The following is a 19,607-nucleotide window of genomic DNA, read 5'->3' as shown; positions in this document are numbered from 1 at the left end:
TCACGTCCAGGCAAGGATGGCCTCAGCACTTGAAGTTCATCGATCCCAGAAAACTCGTAGCCATACGCGCAGCTTGTACCCACGTCCGCGTTTCCACAGGCTTGTCTGGCAGCAGCTTAAGCCCCAGACTCAACCGGATCTCGGCACGAACGCCTGGAGCTCGAAAGTGACATCCTTAGCGCATTCGCAACTCATTTCCATGTTCAGATGACCTTCCTGTTTGGTGATCGTTCTTACATTCGTCCCCCAATCTCGGGACTCGCATTCAGCCGCCCGAAAAAGCTTGAAATCTCTCGTACGGCTTACCAAGATGAATGATTCAACGTGTAATTCGTCACCAACCCGACATTCGATGATCAGAGCTCATCCAGTTGCTAGTGGCACCGTGCTGTGGTAGCAAATCTTTGAAGTCCTGATGCCCTTAAGCACTAGCAGCATCATTGTCGCTATTGTCGCGCCAGATTGCGAGTCATAGCCCGACTCGCAAGATTTCTCGCGTCCTGAAGCAGAATGGACCCTGACTCCGTGTGAACTTACGATAGCACCCCAAACTTGCCGCCTAGGCGCATCAAGGGATCCTTGGCTTGATTGGCAGCACCGCATAGTAAAACACTAGGCGAGTTCGTCCAACAAGAGGTTCCTAAACCGTCGACTTGCAACTTCATCAATCGTCGCAGCCGCTATGGACAATTTCACGACCATCGCCGAATGCGAGGGGTCTTTTGGCCCCGCTGCAACCGTATGTAGCGATCGATTTGACTTCACCCTACTCTTCGAACAATCTATCATGAACATTGGTCCGTCTGCAGTATTGCTTCTGGCCCTCCCTTTCCGGCTACAGCAGCTTCTTCATCAACGCCGCAAAGTCCTACGACATCCCTTGAATGTCGCAAAGATCGCCATCTGCATCGTCTTTGGCGGACTTCAGATCGCCTTGCTCGCGCTATGGACGCAAACACCGCTCTCCAACCGCGTCTCTATCGCTGCCGCAGTCCTCGGCGTTCTAGACGCCTTGGCCCTCACTCTCCTCAGCCATGCAGAACATCTCCGATCCATTCGACCGTCCACCACGATCTGTGTCTACCTGGCGTTCTCGCTCATCTTTGACGCCGTACAATGCCGCACACTATGGCTGCTTCCCGGATTGCACAACTTGGCCAGCGTCTCCTGCGCAGCGCTGGCAATGAAGTTGACGATGTTTCTTCTCGAAGTGCAAGGCAAACGCACATTCCTCCTCGCTGCTCTGCGCCACTTGAGCCCCGAGGCCACGAGCGGCATCATCGGCCGCGGTTTCTTCTGGTGGCTCAACAGCCTGCTAGGGAAAGGATTCAAGGCCACCTTATCTCCGTCGACACTCTACGACATAGATGATGATATGCGGTCCGAGCCCCTGCTCCAGAACCTCAACACCGCGTGGAATGAACGAAGAGGGCATGGGAAGCGGGCCCTATTACGCTCGATCTTCAGCACGACGAAGATGGCTTTTTTGGTAACAGCGGTACCCAGACTCTTCCTGATTGGATTTAAGTTCTCGCAACCGTTTCTCATCAACCGAATCATCAAATACGTCGATGGGGACCGCGGATCTGATTCCAAATCTATTGGGTACGGTTTGATAGCTGCGACGGGCCTAGTCTACCTGGGCAATGCGGTGGGTTACAGTGAAGCTGCTCGGTTGTAGTTCTCTCCGCTGATACGGCTCGTCTTGTGTTAGTTGTCGACAGGTTTCTACCAGCACAAGCTCTTCCGTTATATCACGATAATCCGTGGATCTTTGGTTTCCCTCATCATGTCCAATAATCTCGAGTTAGACACAGCGAAGGCCAGCGATCCGTCTGCGCCATTGACCTTGGTCAGCACCGACGTGAGAACCATTTGCAGGTCGTTCGAAACGATTCATGAGGTGTGGGCAAATCCCATCGAGATAGGCATTGCCATATGGCTACTTCAAAGACAGCTTGGTCTTGGAAGCGTTGGACCGGCTGTAACCATTATCGGTAAGCAACTGTTTCGAACTGAAGTATGATGCTTTTGATCTAACATCGACTTGAGCTTGCACAATTGGTATGGCGAGGTTGTCGAAACTTATGCCTCGAGCCTCGAAGATTTGGAACGAAGAAATCCAAAAGCGCATTACAGTCACTTCAGAAGTTCTTAGTGCAATTAAGGAGTCGAAGATGCTAGGAATGGTAGACTTCCTTCAGCGTGCGATTCAAGACCTGAGAGTGGCAGAGCTGCGCAGAGCGAAGCAGTATCGCCGATTCATCACTTATATGAACATGCTCGGTAAGCTTGAGGTTCTTAACCTCTTTATATCACAAGCTGACACCTCGCTATCCAGGCAACGCCCCATCAATGATCGGTCCTGTTGTCACGTTTGGCCTTGCCATCCTTGCGCAGAAGATCAACGCCGGGTTGTCACTCTCTATCGCCACTGTCTTCACTTCTCTGACCATTATCGACTTAATTGCTGGGCCTCTTGCGCAGCTCATCACCTCGGTACCGAGCTTAGTAGCATCTTTGGGAAGTTTTGAGAGGATTCAAGCCTTCCTTGAACAGGGTAGGCCATCAACGGTCGTAGATCCTGATTCTCTTGAAGCTGCAAGCCACTCTGACGACCTTGGGCATGCCGGAACTGATCATGGCATAGAGATGGGTACGATACGGCCGAAAACGTCGTCCGAGCCATCTTCCGAGCAGAGAGATATCGCGACAGTTCAAAACGGTTCGTTCAGGCTCAAGGCTGACGAGGAACCCATTCTGCGCGATATCAACCTCCACATTGCCCCTTCCACCATGACTACCGTGATTGGCAGAATTGGCTCGGGGAAGACCACCCTTCTTCGGGGACTCCTCGGCGAACTTCCGACTAGCGGATCGGTCAAGACTCTTGAAGGTCCTGTAGCGTATTGTGCTCAGACAACCTGGCTGACGACAGCAACCGTCAAGGAAAATATTCTCGGTGAGACACCGACTGATGAGGACTGGTACGAAAGGGTGGTACATGCTTGCGCTCTCGTACCCGACTTCTCTCAGCTAGCAAACGGAGATCACACAGTGGTTGGAAGCAAAGGCCAATCCCTGAGCGGAGGTCAAAAGCAACGGGTTGTAAGTTAATATTCTTCATCTTGCTGTCAATCGTGCATAATCGCTCACTGGCTTTGACAGGCTCTGGCGCGAGCAGTATTCTCTAGAAAGCCTGTTCTAGTTGTTGATGATGCGTTGAGTGGGCTGGACAACGCAACCCAGACTCATATCTGGGACTGTCTTTTCAGTCCACGAGGACTTGTCCGCCAATATGGGGCAACCGTGATCCTAACAACACACTCACGTAAGTGGAAACTCATATATCCCCGGCAAGATTTCACAAGAGAGGCTTTGTACTCATACTGTCTGCAGTGAGATATCTCAAATTTGCGGATCAAATCCTCATCCTGGGCGATGACGGACGTATTGCCAGCCAAGGCAATTTTGACACTATTCGGGAGAGCGCCTATCTTCAGAGCCTTTCTTTCGAGAATGCGCAGCCCAGTGATGCAAGGGACACTGAGACTATTTCAGTCGCAGGATTTCGACAGCAAAGTCAACCACAAACCAAAGGGGTAGAGGCTGAATCAGAGCAGGACCTCTTGAGAAAGGCGGGCGACACTACCCTCTACTGGTACTACCTGAAGTCCATCGGTTGGTGGTATGGCTCTGCCGGTGCGATATCCTTGATTCTTGACTGCTTCTTCCGAGTCTTCCCTCGTAAGTTCATGTTCCCTTCAAATAATTATATCGACTATGGTTTCTGACCTCTGATAGAAATTTGGCTCAAGATCTGGACGGAGGAGGACGCAAGGACCGGTCCATCAGACACAGGCTTCTACTTCGGAGTCTACTCTGCGATTTCTGTCGTGGGCTTGTTTGTTATTGGCGTCAATATCTGGTACATTGCCAAAGCATATTCCTGCCGACTGATAATCCCGGCTCTGCTAACAGAAGCCTACAGGATCATGTTTGTTCTGATCGTGCCTAAGTCTTCTCAAAGCTTGCACTGGACACTTCTCCAGTCTGTCATGAGGCGGGTCACACTTTGCCAAACCGTGGTGCACATCGTTGCTTACTACTTTACAGGGCCCCGCTGTCGTTCTTTGGATCGACAGACACCGGCGACTTGATCAACAGGTAATGATATCAGAATCATCTCTAAAGCTGTAGATGCCTAACATGTTTTACAGGTTCAGTCAGGACTTGTCTCACATTGACCGAGATCTTCCTACAGCGTTGTTCATGACCTCAATCGGTGAGTGGCTTGTCCCGGGTATCACCGAGACTACGTAGCTAATCCCTCTCAGCTGTGCTTGATTGCTTGGCAGGAGCTGTCCTGATTGTCATTGGTGCCAAATATCTTGCAGCTGTCATCCCGTTCGCCTTGCTCGCTCTCTACTGCCTACAGGCTTTCTACCTCAGAACTTCTCGCCAGATGCGATTCCTCGATCTTCAGGCGCAGGCTCCTCTTCTTACCAAGTTGATCGAGACCATCGATGGCCTGTCAACCATCCGCGCCTTCGGCTGGCAAACTGCCTTCCGAGAAACTTCACTTGAACTCTTGGATGAATCCCAACGGCCGTACTACCTGATGTTTTGCATCCAGCGCTGGCTCACTCTGGTTCTCGACATTCTTGTCGGTGCTATTGCAGTATTGCTGGTCTCAATGGCCATGATGATACCGGACGCTACTAGCACCGGAGCCATTGCCATTGCGCTCTACAATGTGCTCAACTTCAACCAATCTCTGGCAACTCTGATTACCTCTTGGACAGAGCTCGAAACATCCCTAGGAGCAATCTCGCGATTGCGAACCTTCGTATCTCGAACACCAATCGAACCAACGGCTGAAGTGCTTGACAAAATCCCACGCCAATGGCCTGCACAGGGCCAGGTCGAGATACAGAATATCACGGTATCTTACTCCGCGGAAACGAGACCGGTACTCAAGGGAGTTTCGCTATCTATCCAGCCAGGAGAGAAGGTTGCCATCTGCGGGCGTACAGGCAGTGGCAAATCGACCCTCACTCTCTCTATCTTCAAACTTCTTGGCCTCGATGCAGGGAAAATCGTGATCGATGGTGTTGACATTGGCGGTGTTCCAAACGATGTGCTCCGCCGATCACTCATCGCCATCCCGCAGGAGCCGCTCCTCTTGCCCGGCAGCCTGCGCACGAATCTGTTCCCCTTTAGCGACGACACAACCGCAGGCGAGGCGCCGTCCGATGCTGACCTCATAGATGCCCTGACTACGGTCTCACTATGGTCAGCCATCTCCTTGAGTGGTGGTCTTGACACGGATGTTTCCAACCTACCACTGTCCAAGGGCCAAAAGCAGCTGTTGTGTCTAGCCCGGGCTATAGTCAGGAAGAATTCTAGCAAGGTCCTGGTTCTTGATGAAGCTACCAGTGCCGTCGATCAAGAAACCGAAGACATGATGGCTAGGATCATCGAGAGCGAGTTCGTTGATCATACTATCATATCTGTGGTTCACCGTCCTCAGGCCCTCCGTGGCATCGATAAGATTGTCACCTTTCAGGACGGCCGAGTAGTAAGCGTGGGGTCTGCAGAGAACTAGTAATAACGCGGGCTTTAGAATGCAGGAGCGGGAAAGATATATCTAGACAATATCAATGACAGATAGGATAAGTTTGGATCCCGGTTGTTCATTGTTTTTGTCTTGGCTGATATGAAAAACCTGGCGGTCAGCTGTTGGTTCTCACTGTGGGCTCATAGGCTTGGTTCCCTGTGTATTATACTGTAATTTCCAGAGCAGAACTCCTTGGTATTGCGTCTTCGGCACGATCCGCCGGGTGGCTATCCGCCCTGCGATGCCACTAAGGCTTTACTTCGCATTGGCCATTATGATGAGAACCAGGATGTGCAAGGGGGTCTTCAACGTCGATCGCTTTTCTGTTGCCGCAGTTGAGGTTTACTGATTGCGTCAAAGTTGCCGAGGATCTTAATCTGACATGCGTGAAGATGACTTGAAGTCTAAGAAATGGCGTTACTTTTTCACATAGCTACACAATAACGCCTTCGGAATTTCTTTCATTCGACCCATGTACCTTGATAAGTGGCTAATATCATGCGTACTTGCACACTGATAGCCTATCATCTATATTGCGTTTCGTGTGATCCGAAGTCTCATTGTTTAGTGCTGTACTCCACCGTGATTGTCTTCGTCTGGACAATATTGTTTCCTCGCATGATGGCTTTCTCTGATGAATCATCCTCTGTCGGATCACCCTCGTTATGACCAGTCGCGACAGTAACTGGGTTGTTGGACCCCATGCTGGCCATCACAAATGCCTCGCCATTGTTGTCGCGATCAAATTGCGAATACTCGGCTCTATTCCGCGTCCCATTTGTACCACCGATAGTCATTCGTGATATGGGCTTGCTCCCAGTACCACCGACAGTCTTGGTTTCCTTGCCATATGTGCTTTCGCCGATGATCTTGGGTGCGACGTGTCGAAAAAACTTGCGTAAGGTCGGCAGAGAGGCGCAAATTACGACTAGGTTCGCTTCAACGATACTGAAAGATCGATTTGTCAGACAATACAGCCACGGATATTGGGGATAGGATCAAAGGAGGCCGAGCTTCACTTACATCCACAAACTGGCCCATGAGATGACCCAGCTTTGGTCCATGCTTGTAAGCATGGCTGGAAGGAGAGAAACGCGGACGATCGAAGTGACGACTGTACTACACGTCTTGTTAGCTTCGCCAGAGTCTCGCTACGTGTACCATCATCTTGAAGAATAGTGGCGATGCTAACTTACAGTGACCCAACTGCGAAAATGAAGAACAGCCCAACTTTCTGCCTACGCGGAATCTGTAGCTTCACAACGATGGGTATCGGAAGCGCGAAAAGTATCAAGTCCGAGATGATGTTTGCCGCAGCAGTCGCAATGTATAGTGATGGTCGGTTGATGCATGCGCCTTCCGTGATGGTAACGTCCCAGCTCATTGCGATTGGATCACAGGCGAATACCAGAGCAAAGAAGATGCCGATACTGTAACCGGCAATGATCGCAAGAGAAATCCACACAGCTCGTTTGAACCATCTCTGAGGTGATAGTCGGAAGTAAAATACCAAGAGGGAGACTTTGGCGAAACTTCCACAGAGGGTATAGATGGCGGCGGCGAGGAAAACATCCTGCGTTGACGATTACGTTAGTAAACCGGGCTCGCAAAAGAACATCCTAGTCTCCAAAGACGGAATGAACAGACAGTGGGATCCGGTACCACTTACCATCATGTATATGTTGTACTTTTCGATAGAGATCTCCCATCCGTGGACACCTCCAGACCCATATGCAAACATATCTACCGAGGGCTTGTCAGCAACAACCTAGCCGACCATCTCAGCCTGGCATTTTCACTCACGAACACATAATCCAATGGTAGCGATAGAGGTGAACTATAATACAGTCAGCGAGACTGGTCTCAACAAGTTGATCAAGCTTGTCAGCGTTGTGTGGCTGAGCTTGAGGCTGCACGTTGCTGCAAGTCGCGACCCGGTGTCCGAGATACTGGGACTTACCCAAGCCAGAAGAAGAAAGACTGCCAAGACCAAGCGTTAGTCCACGCAGCTTGCCAAGTCGCTGCTTAAGATATGATGAAAGTCAAGTAGTGACGATACAGGATAGTGTAGGAAGAAATCTCATGGTGCTGTTTGTTGGGTATTCTTACCATCGTCCCACTGCAATCGACCGATCAAGAAGGCTTTCGTGTACAGCCTTTGCGCCATGAGCAAAACACTGAGAAGTGTACCAAATCCAGCTACATAGTAAGCTTCGGGTACAGCCTGCCGCTGTGGGTTATCGAAATTGACCACATAGCCTTCAGGAGGCGGAAGAACAGTGACAACGCCCTTCACCACTGGCATGGCTTGGATACTACAAGTCGGATGGGCAAGCTGCTGATTCCGTGCTGATGCTTGCGGTGAAATGTGTCACTCAACAAAGTCGATCAAGTGGCAGGAACACAGTATCATAAGTATGTGGGCGCCCGGTGGCTTAAAGAAGATTACATCCTTCGGGCGAAAGGTATTTTCGGACGCCATGGCCGTTATGTACCAAACGGTACGAGAGCAACCGTGGAAGTATTAGTTTTAGCATGTATCATTCTCGACTCCTTGACACCGACACTCTTTGCACATCGTATCTAGAGTGTGATTCGCAAGCATGTTCACGTCTATATTAAACCTGAGCTTTGAAGAGCGGAAGAAGGCAGTCCACATCCTCGGCCCCCCGTGCTTCCTGATGCAAAAGGCCCTGTTCTTGTTCCACCGTCCTGCAGTCACAAATTTCTGTTGGAACCAACGCCGTAATACCCTTGACTAGCGGTTGGCCAAGATAATTCTGCGCGATATCACTTCATCCGGCATTCTGGCCCGAAGAACAGCACGTAATTGTCGATGTTTCCACTTTTACCTGTCGCTCAATAAGCCCGGTCACAGGGATGAATTGTGTTGGAACTAGGTTCTTGTGAAGTTGAGACAAATCCTTCATCCTCTCTTTCGGTGAAATACACGAGAGAATTTAGCAACCGCGTGGCGGAACCGACGACCAGGTCGTTCGATTACCTATCTCGAGGCTCAAAAACACTCGCATAAATGCGCCTCGTGCCTGCAGTTCTTGGCTGCAAGAGGCTGCATCTCAATTTAAAATGTCTTGGGAGTTATTTGCAGCATTTTTTCTCACTTGCCACTTGTCATGTCTTGATCTCCGGTCCGACCGCTTTCCGTGCCACTATGTGAAAGGAAGTTGTAGCAATGGCAAGCTCGATCGATGCCTGTTTTGCAAGGTCGCCTGGATGAAGAGACATGAGATGCTGATAATTCCGGAGAAAGAGGTAGCTTCAGCCTTCCAAATGAACAACGCCGATCAGACTTTGTCCTAGCATACCTTCATCACCTTGCATTGTGGCGCTGTATCTGATAGCACCCGTACCGTCGATGAGCTACCCCGGATGATGGCGGGGGCTAAATCGTTCGATGCGGCATGGCCCCCCGTGATCGGCTCAGTCCGTCGAAGCGTGGGTCAGTAAGCATTTTCATCTGGCCCTGGCCGAGGCGATGTTGGTTGCTCGTTGTTGTCGGCGTAATGCCTGTAAGTTGTCAGGGTTTCCAGAAGGATGGGCTTACGCGGAGGGCACGGAATCGAACCCCAGTGCCCGGTAGCAAGTCAATTTCTTCCCCGACAGCAAGGCCCAGGATCTTGGGTGGGACGACGGAGCTTCGGTGACTGGGATGGTATTCGGTTACTTCCAACAACATCGAGCAACGTTGTGGAAAGACATAGGATGGGAAGAGGGAAGAGAGCAACAGGGGTTGAAATCGCACCAACGACATTCTGTGCTGCCAGACGGGGGAAAGAAGCATGTTCGCCAAGTCTCCAACGCAAGGATTGCAGCAAACTTAGCCACATGCAATGGATGCTACCCACCCTTGCCAGAACTGAAGATTGGACCGATAAACATCACATCGATGACAACTGGACGGTGCAAGCCGTGATGAGGGGCCGTCTTGTTCTACACTACTGCATCACGGCAGTAATGTCCCACCTTCATCTCAGTCCTTCGTTTGTCCAGGCCCTTTCATGGACCAATATTCCATTTCGGGCTTCTTGCGGTCCACCGTGCTGGATTGCAGCTCCGAGGTTGCTTCAGGACAGGGTAATATAAGGACAAGCTGACGGCTTATCATAGAAAGTCTGCCTCCGTGTTCACATCTGTCAGTGCAACCCACTCCCGTTGGTCTTTTTTCACAAGTCGCTCCTTGGCTCTGGTGTCGGCCTTGCCACAAGAATTCTTCCCGTCCGCCCTATCGACTGACCGTCGCGTTTCAATCCTTTCCAGCCTCCATGATGAAGTCTAACATCATGGCAATGAGCACTGCAGCAGCTTTGTTCGAAATCGCCTCGGCTGCGACTTGCTACTCACAGTCAACGGCATGCGTGAGTTCCCCTAGCTATAGACATACCTCCGTCGTAAAAATTCAAACATGTTACTGACTTTGACCAGTGCTTGAAATTGAACAAGGCCCCAGGACTCGCTGGCAAGATCTACTTCCCCAACTCCACCGAGTATGTGGAACGTATGGACTCGTACTGGTCCATCACCGCTGCCCTGGACCCTTGGTGTGTCGCACAGCCCTCAACAGCCGAGGATGTCTCGACCATCATCACCACCCTCGCTGCGTCTAACTGCACATTCGGCGTTCGCGGCGGTGGCCATGGCTCCTTCGCTGGATCCAACAGTGTCAACGATGGTGTCACCATTGACTTTGGCTTCTTCAACAGCACCACCTACAACCCCGACACCAAGATCGCCTCCATTGGACCCGGCGGTCACTGGCAGACTGTCTACGACACTCTTGCCCCGTATGGAGTTGTCGTCACAGGTGGCCGTGCTGGCACCGTCGGAACTGGAGGCTTCATTCTCGGCGGCGGCAACTCTTTCCACTCGGCGTCTCATGGTTTCGCATGTGACCAAGTTGCCAACTTTGAGGTGGTCCTTGCTGATGGATCCATCGTTAATGCCAATGCCACTTCCAACCCTGATCTGTGGCAAGGCCTCAAAGGAACCGGCGCCAACCTTGGTCTTGTCACCCGCTTCGACATGTACGCCATTGACTTTCCCGACCCAACAAAGCCCGTAGTCTGGGGAGGCAACCTCATATACGACTTGGAGTCCGGGCCCAAAGTCATCGATGCCCTCGTTGAGTTCACGGAGAACGTCCACAAGGACGAGAACAGCTCTTCCATCGTCTACTGGGCGTACCTCCCCCAGCTCGGCGGTATGATCCTCAACGCCGCTATCGAGAACACCTTGGCCGAGGTTGCGCCCCCTGCCTTTGACGCTTACTATGCGGCTGGCAACATTACCCAGGACACTACCAAGGTCGACTTAATCTCCATCGTCGCAAACGAACTCGGTTCCGGTCAGCCCGCCGGCTTCCGCAACGCCTGGTTCACGCTCGCATTCGACAACGATGCTCGGATCATGAACTACGCCGTCGAGAAGTTCTACACCCTGAACGCGGATCTCGAGAAGGCCGTCGGTGCTGACTCAGGCTTCAACACCCTCTGCATGTTCCAGCCCATCACCAAGTCCATCGTCGACAAGGGCATCGCCATGGGTGGGAACAGCATGGGGCTGGACCACTACATCACCAGAGGCAACGGCATCATGTTCCTCATTACCTTCGCCGTCAACGGAGCTGAGAATGAAACCATTTCCTTCCCGTACATCCAGGCTTACACAGAGGACGTCGAGGCTTATGCTGCGTCTTTGGACTTGAACTGGGGTTGGATCTTCCTCAACTATGCCCACAAGGTACAAGATGTTATCTCGTCGTACGGTGAGGCTTCCATCGAGAGGCTGAGGGCCGCTTCTACCAAGTACGATCCTACTGGTGTTTTCCAAAACCTTCGTCACTCAGGCTTCAAGATTCCCTTCTAGATTTCCGGTGTAACAGTTGGCGAGAGAGAGAGCCTCCAGCATCAGAGATCATCGATCTACTTGGTACCTTAATGAAGAAGGTCATTATCACATAGACTCATAATACTAGAAAATACACCCTCCAACTTTGGCGACTGTCTACACTCCGTGCTAAATCTACGTGCTCTTCCCAATCGTCCTGACACTTCATTGGGAATTTTGATAACACTCAGTATGGAAGAGTTAGAACAAGTGACTAGGTAGTTGGTATTAAATTCACAACCGCTAGAAGGAAAGCTACGTTTGCTATGTGCTCTATGCAGAAAGCGACCTCTATCGAACAAATCCGACTATCAACAGGTGCAGCCACCGCTCAAGGCCAAACACGGCAGCCAAGTGCAAAACTCCCAGAAAGATCCATCACCCGCCATGCAAGTACAGCAGTAGCAACCAGCGCAACAACAATCTGGACCCAGACTGCCGCCCACATTGGCACCACTCCTCAAAGGATCCATCTGTTTTCCAGCCTCATACGCGCCATACACGATTCCGGCTCCGGCTCCCGTGGCAGCGACACCCCATAGCCCGTTCTGCATCGAATTCTGGAACCCCTTGACGGCCTTGTCCGGAGTAATCTCGGTGAGTCTGTGAGTTGGCGTCTCAAGACTTTCCGTGAACCAGTCATAGTCTAGTGCACATCCTTCAGGCGTCTTGATGATGCTGCCGAACCTCTTGAGCAGCTCCCGGCAGTCGTCGTATCCCAGATCTTTAGCGGGAATGGATGAGCGCGCGGCAGCCCATTCGGTGTTGACTTCGTCTTTCGTCAAAGTCGTCCAGCCGATCTGACAAACGGTGTAGTCACGGGTGTGATAGCCCTTGGACGGTGTCGAAAGCTGAAGTGCTCTGAGCTTATTCGTCTCTTCCTTTAAGGACCATGCAGCCACCCTCGCTTCATACACCCGAGCAGGCTCGAAAGAACTGGTCTTTTCGCTCTCTGGCACCTTGTCGTTCGGCTTCGGGACACTGCCATTCGGTAGGCGGAGCTCGTATTTCTGGCCGTGCGTGATGATGGCCCAATGTAAAAGACACCCGTCGTCGACGCGGCGAGAGTACCACACTTGTTCGCCCTTGGTCGTGTCCTGTCCCTGCTTGCCGCGAAGGTTCACTTCCTCTTTCAACCTCTTTCTATCTTCTTCTTGTTCCTCTCTGGCCCTTAGGACCTCCGAATTCTTGAACATTGTATAACGAATTCGAGTCTCGTGTAGAGTTATCGAGGCGTGTGGCGTAATGGTCTGTAAGAATTTGACGACGATAACCTCACAAATTGAGTCGGAACGTATGGCAACTTTCGCTCAATAGACATCGGCATGTTACACTCCATAAAATAAACGTGGGATCCTGGTTATCAATGCGTCAACGAAGCCGCTGACGGCATGAGCTGCAGCAGTGCGGCGTGTCCAGACATCGCTGCGTGGGCTGCGCGGACTGCGCCGCAGATAGCTGCCAAGTCTTCCCCATCTCATAGGGCAGTTCGCTCTCACGCATTCTCGGATTGACCAATGTCAGCCTACTATCAATGGGATGTTTTTGAGGAGGGTCTTTTGTGTCTCTCTTTACTACATGCAGGGAGGCGCACCGCCTAAATGGACGACGAATATGACATCACCCCCTAGTTACGGGAAGATCTTCCCTACATCGCCTCTGCTAAGCTTTCGGGCGGTTAATGTGGGGCGGTCTAATACCGGTCCCCTTCTTCCATCCGATCAGTGAAAGACTAAACGATACTTCATATGTGCACGGGAGACACGTCGAACTACATGCAAGTTTCGCGTGCCACTCGGCAGAGGTGATGGGCCATCCTTGGCGCGTGGTCATTCCGCCTTCTTGGTGGCTGGTGCCATCGGAAGACTTGCTCCCTCCAGTCCTGATGATATCTGTGCTCACTATGCGCAGTCCTTTTGTCGTACCCTAGTTAGACCCAAGCATGCAAGCAAAGTACACAAATTTGACATGAAATACTGACTGCAATTGTTACTGAATGATGAGCATGTAAGCTACCCAGATGTTTAAGCAGCTGTGCTCCCCACGACCTGCCGGAAGAGCTTCGTACTGCCCTTCCGCCTATGGTGTGCCTCTCGACGCCTACTATTTGGACCTCATGCTAGAAAGCATACTTGGTGGATGGTCGGTCTCAAGCCAGCAGCGACAATAATTAGCCACAGGACATTCCGTCTCTTTATTCGTCATCTCCTTAGTCTTTTCAAGAGAAGTAATTATTGATTGGTCGACACTCAAATGGGTAATAAAATAGGATTCTAGTTAAGAAGATTAGAACGCCTACCTACCTACACACCATACCTAATATTCTTATACTTTTTACTATTTCTATCATTACTCTTACTCTCTTTCATACATTCATTAAAGAAAACTCTTTAGAAGACAAATAAGAATATGGATAATAAGAATAAGAATAACGGGGTCAGAAATAATAGTAATAGAAATGATATGAATTAAAAGAATAGGAATAGTAAAAAGGAATAGAAATAATAAGAAAGAGCTAGGGAGGGTACTAATAGAGCGGAAAGCGATTTTATTACCGGCTCAATACTTTAATACATCAACCTCCATCTTTAATCAACTCTTATTAATAGCGTGCAGCGATAGGTCGTAACCCGTTGATGAAGAAATAGGCCCATACAATACTGGTGAACTGACTAGCTAGCCATTGCTCAAAGGAAGCCAGCTGAGAAAAAACTTGACTTTCCGAAGCCGTCAAGTACCCTCGCGCTTCAACGAAACATCGAAGCAAGGTATCGCAACAAAAACCCATAACACACTAATCTCGTTCTCGACTCATATAGGTCCAGTGCACTACTACAAAAACTGATTTATCCTCTTTCCCGCGTTAAAAACAAGCTCTGAGAATAGGGATTACGCAACTCACGAGCGCGGAGCTGCATCCTCATGCACCTGCTGCAGGAAAACGAGGCATGCAGCAACGAGCCGCGACTAAGATCGCTGTTACCCAGCCGAGACTCCACATTCAACTAATGGCAACATGGCCGAGTGGTCCAAGGCGATAGACTTGAATTGTTCACGATTCAGACATCTATTATCTTCGGATGCGCAGGTTCGAACCCTGCTGTTGTCGCAAATGTTTTTGCTTGGCAGGCTTTCAGGATTTCTTTGCATCTTTGGCCAGTACAGTTGGGCGAGGATACATGCATCGATGGCCAGTTGTTGTGGTTATGGCTTGGCATATCTGAGAAGAAGTGTGGACCTGGGTATGGAGTTCATGTTGGACATCAATAGAGCAGCAATCTCATCAAGTACCTGTATCATTACAAAAGCCTCAAGTCGTTGCCAAATGTCAATAGATGTCTTGACTATGGCTTCGACAAAGTGTACGAAGCAATTGATGATGTATTGTAGTTAAGTGCGTAGCTAGCGTGAAATAAATCTGACCTGACCTGGCACTCTTCCCAAAGCAGGAGGAGTGCCTTTTGGTATTAAACATTAGAACCACGATGCAGAAAAATCCCCGCTCCCAGGTTCGTCACCTTGACAGACAACAGCAAAAGTTAGCCCACAGGGTTCTCAAAGCAAGTGGCCACGGGGTAAAGGAACCCAGAAAACGTACCACGATCAGCAGCCATCCGGCCGTTCAGAAAGGCACTGGTCCATGCAGTGATTGCCCACAATAGCACCATACACCTTGCCAGAGACGTAGCTGCGCATGATGTCACGGCAGTTATCGTACACAATCTCCGCGGCGGGCACGAGCTCCGCGACGGGCGTCGGCTTGTCAATGAAGGCGGTCCAGCTGACGCAGCACCGCGCCGTCTCGATCTCGAGACAGTAGTCCTGAGGGGTACCGCGGATCATGTCGTTGGCCTTGTCCGTCTTGAGGACCTTGATGAGGCGATAGCAGATGCTGGCCATGGCCTGGTGGGCCTTGTCGCAGACGAGCTCGTTCTCGCCGCACATGGCGGACGACGGCTCGCCAGCGTCGTCGTTCTTGGCGACGGTGTTGTCCTCGCCGTTGGCGGCGGGAGTCTGGGTGATGGTGATGTCGGTGTAGTTCTTGCGGCCCCAGACGGAGAAGGTGCCGATGTCGTTGGTGTAGAGGTCGAGGACGATGCGCGAGGGGAACTCGGCCTCCATGGCGAACACGGCGTCCGCCTTGGGGAGAAGGTGAGGCGGGAGAGCTCTCGCGACCTGCATGTTGGCACTCAGCGCCGTGGTGGCCTCGGGGATAATCATCTTTGGCGACGGTGCACTATCGATGATCAGTTGTCTGTATGTTGCACTCTTTACACTTGGTAAGACTTGATGTGACCTTACCTTGAAGGCAAGATTGCCTCGACTTGCTTGTGTGAAGGAAAGGCTGTGAAAGAGGGAAAGATAGAGCTGCGAAAGGCAGTCCGTACGCCGCAGGATTTATACACGCCGTAGGAGAGAAAACATGTAATATGTGTACGTGTGCGTGTGGCTGACGAAAAATCCCTACCTAGGAAGTAGACAGCGAAATGAGAGACCGTGTGTGTAGAGCCCTCGAACTAAAGGAGTGCAGGAGAATAGTATCTCAAATGTGGGAAGGACAAAATGCCGTCAAGGTCACGATACTCGAAGAAGCGTATCAACTGGTAGACCACCCTGCTAGAAAGAGAATGGCCCTGCCGCAGACCGGGGCACGGGGGATTGAGTTCTTTTCTAGACAGGCTATGTAGTTGTGGACTCCGAGACCTGCTCAGCAAGGTCCAAGGCAACGAATGATCTATCATGAATAGTAATGCCGGTAATGAGCACTCAATCAAGTGACATTGAGTGAGCAATCAAATATTCTCAGTGGCTGCATCCTCTGTAGCAAATACAGAACTCAATGCGTCCTCACCGCAAGGGTCCACGCTCTTTTGCGTCCCTCTTCCCAACAGAGCCTGCCAGCTTCCCACAGCTCGACGGCAGGTGGCTGCATATGTACTTCTTCGTAAGCCCTTGCGTGAACGTCGGCGTCCCTCTGGGATGATGTTAGGTTGAGCTGAGCAAGCCCTCAGGTTCCAGACCGATAAGTTGAGGCTGGAGACTAGAAACTTAGAGGAGGGGTGTAAGTAAGGAAGCATGCCATGAGAGGTAAGTCACCAGGAAGCAGATAGACCGGAACACACGGCCATTAGAGTCACAAAAGTGTGGGAAAGCAACAAGGTTTGAGGTCTTGACAAACTGATTTCACCCAAAGGCCCCTCTCTGCCCGGAGCGGAAGTATCCCTACTCATCCACCAACGCCATTCGCCCAACGTGGGAAGCCACTAGATAAACCACACCAAGCAATCTGCTTTTCGCCCAACGTACAGCGAGGCACACTCCCAAGTCCCAGACCGAATGATCATCAAGATTCCTACGCCAACCACCATCGAATAGCGCCAGCATGACCCTCTCGTTAAGAGAAACAGACAACGGGTTAAAAGGACCATGATACAAGGCGAGGACGCACAGCCTATTTAGTACTACAAGCAGCAGCAAATTCGTGAATGACTGAGGGGTATCGCAACTGCAGACCAATGACCGACCAACTAGCAAAGCAAACAACAGGATTGGTTCACACGCAGAACGGTCACGAACAAGTCAACAACGTGGCGAAAAAGCAAACTAAAAGCTAGGAAATCTCTGTTGGGGGAGTCCCGTGTGGAAGTAAGACGAATAGAAGGGGCAACCAAGTCGCAAAACCATCCGAACCCGACGCCCAAGACAAGCCCAGATGTCCAGAGAGGTAACTAAGGCCGCAAAGCATGCAATCGTCGTTCTCGTGATGTCTCACAATCGTATCCGCTATCCGTATGCCTAACATCAAACAAGTCCAAAGAAATATGTGTCATTCGCCCAGGTATCCATCGTGCAGCGTTAAGAGTCCAAGGCGGCGGCAGCGAACGAAGAACGATGAGAGAAGCTCGAGAAAGGGTGAAACAATAAGACAGTTGAGAGCGCAACTCTCAATATTTCCTCAAGTGCTCAACTTGAGCCCAGAGGCAAGGGGGCCGTCCAGGAGACCCTTGAAACCTTCGATCTACTACAGAGGATGTTAGCCCAGGTGTGTTCTGACACATGACCCATGGATGCTTACCAGAGGAGGGGCACCAGGAGGGCCCTGAGGTCCCGGAGGGCCATGAGGACCCGGCGCACCGAAGTGAGCAGGTCCGTAGGCGCCAGGGCCGGGAGCCGGAGCGAAGTAGTGAGGCGGGGGAGGGGCAGGACGGTAGGGGGTACCAACACCAGAGTTGTTTTGGCTGCGGCCCCAGCTCAAACGGACACGGGAGTTTCCAATAGGGTATCCCTGCATCTGGTTGATGGCCATCTCGGCAGCGTGGCGATGGACGAACTGGACGAAACCACAGCCCTTTCCAGGCGGGATCTTGACGTAGGTGATCTCTCCGAATCCTTGGAAGAAGCTTCGGAGCTCATCCTCAGTGACGTAGCCAGACAGGCCACCGACGAAAACGGTCGTGTTGTTGGGGTCGGTGAACTGGTTCATCTGCTGACCAGGAGGGTTGTAGGGGGCTCCGTAAGCACCGCCGTACTGGGCAGGCGAGGGAACGCCGTAGAAGCCCTGCTGGTGAGGGGGGAGGCCAGGAGCCATCATCTGGTTACCATGGTGCTGCTGGTAAGGGCCGCCGTGGTTGCTTCTGCTTTCGTTAGTTTCTTTCATTCAAAATTTGGCAAGACGTGCAAACTCACCGGTTCTTGGGGGTAGCGGTGGAGATACGCATGGGGCGGTTGCCGCAGTAAACTCCCTGCATCTCCACAAGAGCACGCTGCTGGTCCTGCTCGTCGGTGAAGCGGACGAATCCGTAACCACGCGACTGTCCCGACATGGCATCGGTCATGATCTTAGCAGACTTGCAGGAGGGGAATCGCGCCTGGAAGAGAGACACGAGAACGTATTCGTTGACCTCAGGGCCAAGGTCGCCAACGAAGATCGAGTACTCGGGACCACGATCGTCGCGGCGGTCGTTGATGCCGCCACCGGAAGCCCAGTTGAGCTTGAAGGCGCGGTTGGAGTTGGGGACGGGGGATCCGTTCAGGGTGAGGGCCTTGCTGGCGGCCTCGGACGAGGTGAACTCGACGAAGCAGTAACCGGCATTGCCCGAAGTCTTGTCACGAATGACCTTGACGTTGACGGGTTCTCCGGTGGCGGTCAAGAAGACACCCTTGATGAAGTTCTCATCCATCCAGGGCTCGAGCTCGCCCATCCTGTCTTGTGTTAGTCCAAGCTAGAATGCAAATCTGGATGGTCACGTACCAGAGAGTGTTCTTATTCGCGTCCTGCTGGATGGGGGCCTGGCCGCCCGGGATCTCTCCGGAACCATTGTTGCCGGGGAAGGGCATGCCGCCGGAGACGGGAGTACCGAAGCCATCGCCGTTAGCGTTGGGAGGGGGGGCACCGTTGCCCTGAGCGGGGTTGTAGGGGTTGATTCCGTCCATTTTGGTGGTAGGATAGTAGTGACAAGTTCAGAACTGTAGCTGTCCGCTTTCAAAAATGGTTGATGGTTTCGAGAATCGAATCAGAACAGCCTGTTTTAAGACGCAAAACCTGTACTCCGAAGGGAACTTGGTAAAAAGTCGATTCTCTCTGACGCCTGCACGCCCCGTTGTGAAAACGAAAAATCGAGATGTCGCGGGATGTTCGTGCAAAAATGCTTTAGCCGCCGACTCAAAGAACCGAGCAATGCTTCAAATTCGACTTTTAGGTCTGTTTCGCCGTGGCCAACGTGAACTTTGAACGGTTCGAGAAAAGGTCAGAGGAAGAATCCGAAATGATTGGACCTGACTAGGGTTAGCGTTCAGATGTACACATGTCATCCTGTCAGCTCGTTGTGACAGTTGCATTCACAATCGCATTCGCAGTCACTCCGCAGTTGCTCGTCCAGAAGCTGTGCCCGCAGGAATCATCGTGGGTGGTGGTTGAGAGCGCAGCACATGCGGCATGTGTCCAATGCCAGTCAAATTGGTACCGTGGCAGGGACGTCCCAGACAATCCTTCGCAAACGGACACCTGAGGGCAGGTATGGTGTAGAGAGCTTGCAAGCCCTTCAGTCGCATACCTGCTTGCAGTTGAGGTGTAGCAAGCTTT

At 51.5% G+C, this 19,607-nt stretch overlaps 6 protein-coding genes across 6 annotated transcripts; 2 read left to right on the top strand and 4 right to left on the bottom strand.

The window, feature by feature from the left end:
- Positions 1-682: 682 nt before the first annotated feature.
- On the top strand, positions 683-5,608 carry CCOS01_15632 (ABC transporter; the record flags this gene model as incomplete). Its single annotated transcript, XM_060463770.1, has 11 exons — positions 683-1,651; positions 1,715-1,997; positions 2,053-2,286; positions 2,342-3,108; positions 3,169-3,331; positions 3,400-3,747; positions 3,805-3,928; positions 3,992-4,051; positions 4,117-4,167; positions 4,221-4,285; positions 4,338-5,608. The coding sequence occupies 11 exons, from the start codon at positions 683-685 to the stop codon at positions 5,606-5,608; spliced, it is 4,335 nt and encodes a 1,444-aa protein (XP_060305525.1).
- Positions 5,609-6,177: 569 nt separating this feature from the next.
- On the bottom strand, positions 6,178-7,925 carry CCOS01_15631 (uncharacterized protein; the record flags this gene model as incomplete). Its single annotated transcript, XM_060463769.1, has 7 exons — positions 6,178-6,568; positions 6,644-6,739; positions 6,817-7,193; positions 7,290-7,363; positions 7,424-7,457; positions 7,581-7,600; positions 7,730-7,925. 7 exons carry the CDS (start codon positions 7,923-7,925, stop codon positions 6,178-6,180), a joined length of 1,188 nt encoding a protein of 395 aa, XP_060305524.1.
- Positions 7,926-9,639: 1,714 nt separating this feature from the next.
- On the top strand, positions 9,640-11,503 carry CCOS01_15630 (FAD binding domain-containing protein; the record flags this gene model as incomplete). The annotated part of the gene is made up of 3 exons (XM_060463768.1): positions 9,640-9,715; positions 9,812-9,996; positions 10,064-11,503. The coding sequence occupies 3 exons, from the start codon at positions 9,640-9,642 to the stop codon at positions 11,501-11,503; spliced, it is 1,701 nt and encodes a 566-aa protein (XP_060305523.1).
- A 332-nt stretch (positions 11,504-11,835) lies between these two features.
- On the bottom strand, positions 11,836-12,720 carry CCOS01_15629 (uncharacterized protein; the record flags this gene model as incomplete). The annotated part of the gene is made up of 1 exon (XM_060463767.1): positions 11,836-12,720. One exon carries the CDS (start codon positions 12,718-12,720, stop codon positions 11,836-11,838), a length of 885 nt encoding a protein of 294 aa, XP_060305522.1.
- A 2,407-nt stretch (positions 12,721-15,127) lies between these two features.
- CCOS01_15628 (uncharacterized protein) lies at positions 15,128-15,745 on the bottom strand (the record flags this gene model as incomplete). Its single annotated transcript, XM_060463766.1, has 1 exon — positions 15,128-15,745. The coding sequence occupies one exon, from the start codon at positions 15,743-15,745 to the stop codon at positions 15,128-15,130; it is 618 nt and encodes a 205-aa protein (XP_060305521.1).
- A 1,735-nt stretch (positions 15,746-17,480) lies between these two features.
- Positions 17,481-18,958, bottom strand: CCOS01_15627 (RNA recognition domain-containing protein; the record flags this gene model as incomplete). Its single annotated transcript, XM_060463765.1, has 4 exons — positions 17,481-17,543; positions 17,601-18,159; positions 18,212-18,727; positions 18,777-18,958. The coding sequence occupies 4 exons, from the start codon at positions 18,956-18,958 to the stop codon at positions 17,481-17,483; spliced, it is 1,320 nt and encodes a 439-aa protein (XP_060305520.1).
- Positions 18,959-19,607: the final 649 nt, after the last annotated feature.

The sequence above is a fragment of the Colletotrichum costaricense genome (assembly GCF_030867565.1).
Source record: "Colletotrichum costaricense strain IMI 309622 chromosome Unknown Scaffold_25.1, whole genome shotgun sequence".
NCBI classification, from domain to species: domain Eukaryota; kingdom Fungi; phylum Ascomycota; class Sordariomycetes; order Glomerellales; family Glomerellaceae; genus Colletotrichum; species Colletotrichum costaricense.
The sequence above is the reverse complement of the archived record's forward strand: the minus strand, read 5'-3'. Positions and strand labels throughout refer to the sequence as shown.